This window comes from Anser anser (assembly GCF_964211835.1).
Source record: "Anser anser genome assembly, chromosome: 1".
Classification (NCBI taxonomy): domain Eukaryota; kingdom Metazoa; phylum Chordata; class Aves; order Anseriformes; family Anatidae; genus Anser; species Anser anser.
Window position 1 is genome coordinate 181,566,189 of NC_139720.1, and position 6,122 is coordinate 181,572,310.

The following is a 6,122-nucleotide window of genomic DNA, read 5'->3' on the forward strand; positions in this document are numbered from 1 at the left end:
TCAATTTGACAAAATACTGACTTTTTGATTATTTAGTATCAACTCAAAAGGTTAGGGATTCAGGTTGATTCATCCTGCATGCCTGTTTCTATGAAAAAGGGTCTTTCTGTATGCAAAGAACTGACCAAAACATACATAAATGTAATTGGCCATTAGATGTCTCTGGGATGATGTTTATGTTCTCCACTTCCAGTAAGGTAGATGATACAAGATAAAAACAAAAGAGAAAAAAATATAAGAAACAGGATGTGTTCAAGGAAAGAATTTCTACTGATATCTACTAGCTGGCTAAAAAATGATCACAAAAGGACAGTACAATTAGAACCACGTATCTTCTCAGGTACCCTTGTGATTATAAAGTTCTTTCTTATTAGATAATTTGCAAATACTCTCGACTCTGCAACTTTTCAGCAGCCAGTACCTGCTACTTTATAACACCTGCTTACTTGATAATACCTATCACACAACCACAATGCCATACACAGCATTCCATGCTTAATTTCAGGTGATAGGTGTCGAAGCCTACAATGCTATTAAACACTTCCTCAGCTGATATTCCTTTCCAGCTCAAAGCAATAGAATATATCAGAGCAAATCAACCCAGCTGAAGCAGTGAGACCCAGCTTAGTATAGGTTGCTTTCAAACAGCAATTTGTCTGGCATCTCTGTAATATTAAGAAAAGGCTGCCTTTGAGATGTCCTCTATAATGAGGGAAAGATCCTATTCACTGGAAAAAAAGACTCCAGACCATACTGCCCGTTATGAAATCACCTATTCAGGCTTCAGGGGGCGTGGAGAAGAAGATTACTTGGTCATATTCTATTCATGTAGCAGTTCTGTAGAGGAGACAAAGATCCAACACAAAACCTGAGGAAAAAAAGCATCTATGAGAACTTGGTACACTGGTATTTTCCTCATGAAAATAGAAATAGATAAGCAGCAAAACAGTTTCTGTGAGATCATTCTGAAACACGCTGTTAGGAATAACTTGTTTTTAAGTTCCTTTCTTTGCACCAAGGTCATACTATTTCTCCTTTTTTTAAAAAGGGGGAGAACCCTTTATTTCTACTTTTTATCCTTTCATACATCTTTCTTCCCTTGTAGACTTGTTTTGAACACTAAAGAATTAGAAAATTGGTCATGTTTGTGTTCTAGCTATGAAAAATACTAGCCTGATTTCTATATGCAGATATGTATTTCTGGCTGAAACAACTAAACACTCCTTTGTTCTAAGATTTAGAAGAGCAGAAAGACCTGAAACAGGTCACCCAAAAGTACCTGAATTCCTCTTAGGGGAATTTTGGGAGAGGATTTTTTTTTTTTTTGCCTCTTCAGAAATGATTCCTGTTACAGAGACCGGGTGTTCGGCTGGCTTAAGGAATTGAACAGACAACAGCTCTTCTCTCAGTCACTGTACTGTAGTTTGCTGATTTACCTCAAGTGCAGGCTGTGATGGGATCCATCTAGTTGGAGCAGGGAAAAAGTCTGGCTGTGATGACAAGAACAGCATATGTAGATGATCTTCAGATAAAGATGAGGTCAGGAAGGCCCTGGTATCTCTGCTTCTGAGCATACAGAAGACATTAAGGAATCTTACAATGGATGTTTTCATCTCCTTTGTGGGAAGAAAGGGATCAACGCAGTGTCTTTGTCTTTCCATAGTGACCTGACAGTCGACAGAAATGCTGGGAGCAAAGCTCCCTTTAGTGCTTTTTCCTACGTTCTCTACACAGCAGGTTTTACTGCCACTAAGTAGATCAAGAGACAGTGAAGACTGATCCCCATTTTTCTGCAGTGTGGTTCTGCTCCATAGCCAGTAAAGAAAAGTCTAAACGACTGTGAGTAAATTCTGTGGAAGACCATCTGCAAAATAAGCAAAAAACTGAATCTGTGCATTTAGTAAGTGGTACAGAGTACAAGCAGCAACACTTATTTTTTCTTTTCTGTAATACTGCAGCTCCAACTACTACAGGATCCAAGTGAAAGAACATGGAAACAAAAAGCAAACTGCTGCATCTGATTCACAATTCCTGCAGCTAGTTTAACTATTTCTCAGCCCCTCAAACTGAAGTCTTACAGCACCATGCAATTATGCAATTATTTCAGATTTGGAGTGCTACTGGTCATACGGAATATCTGCAGCTCCAAAACCAAAACTTTCTAGGTTGAGAAGCATCTGTTATCCCGATGCCATTCACTGGTTTAGTCGTACCTCTAGAAATGTGCAGGCTGAAAACCCACTGCAGGATTTATGCACCAGCATCTGGTTGAACTGTTACTCAAAATAAACATTACAAGAACAACAAATTTTAGTAAAGCACCTTTCTCCTGGAAGTTAGCACCAACATGACGTGGATATTGAAGTAGCAACAGTAGTGATGTAAAGTTAACTGCTTACATTTCAAGCCACTGACACAAAATGTTTCCCAAAATTTGGTCTATTTTGGTTTCAGGGAGTGGGAGAGGAGCAGGGAACTGAGGGGTCGGAAAGGAAGAAGTCACTGGACATTACAATAGCCACATCAGGAAACATCAAATCTCAGGAAAGAGAAAAGATAGCAAAACTATAGATCGAAGTATTGATTTAAAAAATTAAGTGTCATGCAAGCCATCGTTAAAAGCTAAACTTGCAGGCAACTGGGATGGCAGGAATCCTGACTTGCTGAATTTCAAAATGGTTTTGAAAGCATTTGGCCTCTTTCCAGAAATGTTTTGTGCTCAGCTTCTTGAACAGCCTACTACACACCTTTGCAGGCCACAGAGCTGTCTAGATTATCATACAAAGAGTTAGGACCTACTTGAGATCCACGTGGGTACTGCTCACTGAAAGACCTTTCCTATTTCCCGTTTAGGAGTGGTAAAAAAACTACGGCTTCTCCAAATTCAGCAGGACAGAATTCCAAAGTTGTATAAAGCTGCCACAGAACGATACATTTGAGAAATACAGACAGTACTTCTTCAAGCTTGTGTAACAGCAGGAAAATACTAGGGGTATAAAACTCAACAATTGGTTGATTATAGAAAAACACTGCCTTGTAAGAATAAATTCCATTAATAGATGCATCCACTTTATGAAATTAAATAAATGGGTACTTGTTAAACAATGTTATTTTCATTTTAAGAACACAAATATTCTTTCAATGTAAACAGTTTATCAGCATGGTTTGTTTCTTGTCAACTTTGTATGCCAAGTACTGTTGATAGCAAACCTTTTATGGCCTAATTAAAACACATTTTAAATCAGATTAACAGACTCTTCTGGCACTAACAAATTTCTGCCAGAAAGACAGACCTTCATTTAGCCTTTGGGAAATCTTATGCTCTGAACAACGAGGCAGAGTACATGAGCTGATACGCAGTGTTTTTAAGAAATAACATCTTTTATGATGTCAGGTTGTTTAGCTTTTTCACCCTTAAAAAAAGCCAACAATAGTGACAAAGGTTACAGTACTCCCAGTACTTACACACACCTTGAACTTAAAGAAAGTACACGAAACCAGCAGTTTCTTAATATTAAGAGGTTTTGTGCTTTCTTTTTCAGCTCTAAATAGATGTTTACTTGATTGAATTTGATTCCGTGTACATGCAATTAGCTTCTATACATTTCTTACAGATTTTTTTCAAGCCTTTTTTTTTTAAAGAGATTTTTCTCAGAGTTCTCAATCTTCATGTAATTCCTACAGTTCTCTGCTGAGGGTCTCTCTGTAGAAACTAGAAGTTGAAATACTACACACGAGCAATGTTAGGAATGACCCCAATACAGCTCCAGAGCCACACCAGACTGGATGCCAGTGCTGGGTTCTGGCAGATTGTTTGGTGGGTTTTTTTTGTTTGTTGTCTTTCTTCCCCAAAATGAATTTTCAGGTGAAAACAGCTCAAAGCTTTTCTCTGTAGGTTCTAACGTTTGCTCATCTCCACAAACTCTCCTCTGATGCCTATGGTCTCTGGAGAACTCAAATACAGCAAAAATATCCCTTTCACAAAAGTATTTACTCAAATATATAGAGATTTAATGGGCTTATGTTAGTAAATGACAACATGGATGAACCAGAAAAAATGAAACCTAGACAATTAATTTGCCTTTTTTGAAGTCCTCAGTTTTAACAAGCTCTACTTTGGAAAGTACTCAAAACACACATTTCAGAATTCAACCCTTACTATGTTTCCTTCCATATTAAATATTAATTTCAACATCTTTTATATTAAAATAAGTTACTAATTCTTGTCCTTCCAAATTTAGCATGTAATCTGACCAACAGGCTTGATCATTTTCTCAGCTAGAGGAACTCTATGGCCAGAACTGGACCGTCTCCTCCAAACTTACTCTTCCTGCTGAGGCACAAACTGATGTCAAATGCTATCGTAAGCTGCGTTAGTTCTCCAGCACCACGAAGTGGCATGATACAACTAAGGCTTATTTTTGTCTAACGTGAGCCGGTGACAGTGGAGACAAACCAATTTAGAGTCATGAATAGCAAATGATGCGCAAGCGCACCACGATACTTGTGCAACAGGAAGTCTGGCCATTGGGTTCAAAACTCAACTAAAGAAATCCCGTGGCAGTTCTGTTTTACATTTTTGATTATTTTTGCCTACTAAGTAGTAACAGTACATGAAAAATGCATTCTAGATTATCTTGTACTGCTACCACCACACAAAAAGCACTTTGACTTTTTAAGTTTGCTGACTTAATACTTTTCCTTACTGAACCACTGCCCCAAGTTCACCCATATTTTAGTATCAAATTAAAATTGCATGACTCTTCCCAAATATGATTTGAAGACAGACCGCCATGAGTTTTATAGTCAAATACTCTGAAGTCAGCTGAGGTAAAGGACACCTGAAATGTTATTTGGCTCTGCTTAAGTAGAGCTGAGATTGCACTGAGCTCCCCTTATCTTTTCTCCATGCAAGCACCTTCACACCTACCTGCTTTGATCAGCCAGAACTCCCAGCTTTTGCACTAGACACAATTAACTTTGGCAGTGCCTCTTCACAGGCATACCAGTGTGCAATGTTTGACTGTCATTCTGTATCTGTTGAAATATTAGCACTTGGTTTAGGTTGTGTGAAAGGAAAAAACAGCAGCAAGTCATACATAACAATAAAATAGATAAGAGCACATACAGAGATCTATTTCTAGTCCAGACTTAGTGGCTTGCACAAAATTATTCAGAACAGGGAAAAGAAACACCATACATCCAAACCAAATAGAAACTTACCCTATTAACTGATCTGGGGTGTTTAACCATACCCTGAATCTCACAGGACCCTCTCTTTCCTTCATTTAAATAAAGGCTTTATTGACAAAAATAAATGCAATCCGGGACAGATAAAAAGAGCTTCCCACATAAATATGCAATAGACTAAGAACCCTTTTGATAGAAAACACCATTTGAATCATTACTGAACACCTCTACATATGATCAACGCACACAACATGCAAAGCTTATTTTGAAAGCAAGCTTGACAACTATATACAGCAGAAATTGACGTGATGGGTTTTTTAGCATGAAATTAGTTGCCTGATCTGTGCAAAAATGTGAAAATCACTGTTTCCTCAAAATAGCTGTTATATTTAATAAAATGATTCTGCCTGTAAGTTCCTAAAATCGGCTCTCCTATAAAAGACCAGCGAGGCTCCTTTCCTTCCCTTCCATCACATTTTCTTTTTAAGGCAAGATTCTAAAATTAGTTTGCAGCAGGACCAGAGAGAGGTCTGCCTTACAGTTATCAGATCTTAGCCGCACGGTATATGTGAACAAACTAGTATATTTTCATCTGAGGGGCTTCCTAGCTACCAAAGAAAAATAAAAGCCAAAAATCTCACAAGCATTATTTCTACACGCAGGAAAGGTTGTAACAAAACTATCTTACACACTCTCAAATTATTATTTAACTAGAACTCCGTCTTCTAGTCAACCAAAAACACAAAAACGAAAGCACAGAACACATGACAAAGCCTGACATAGCCAGCTTATGGAAAACTGCAACACTGATGCCTAATAAAGTAAAAGTCACTGTTTGCGTGTGCTCAAAATCCCTTCTCTAGTGGCTGTAAAGTTAAGCATTACATAGAATTCAACTGAGAATGAGTTTGCATTAAGTGTAGTTACTCTTC

At 37.9% G+C, this 6,122-nt stretch overlaps 1 protein-coding gene across 8 annotated transcripts in view; it reads right to left on the minus strand.

The window, feature by feature from the left end:
* Positions 1-6,122, minus strand: part of TSC22D1 (TSC22 domain family member 1) — a gene marked incomplete at its 5' end in the record, with an annotated part of 87,015 nt that overhangs the window by 51,942 nt on the left and 28,951 nt on the right. The window contains 2 exons of one of the 8 annotated variants that reach the window (XM_083811500.1): positions 773-868; positions 1,437-1,566. The exons of 4 other annotated variants lie outside the window; for them this stretch is intronic. In XM_083811500.1, the coding sequence (XP_083667626.1) occupies positions 821-868; positions 1,437-1,566 (178 nt within the window). In that variant the 3' untranslated portion in view covers positions 773-820. 3 more of the 8 variants (XR_014575400.1, XM_083811499.1, XM_083811501.1) reach the window with 3 other exon arrangements.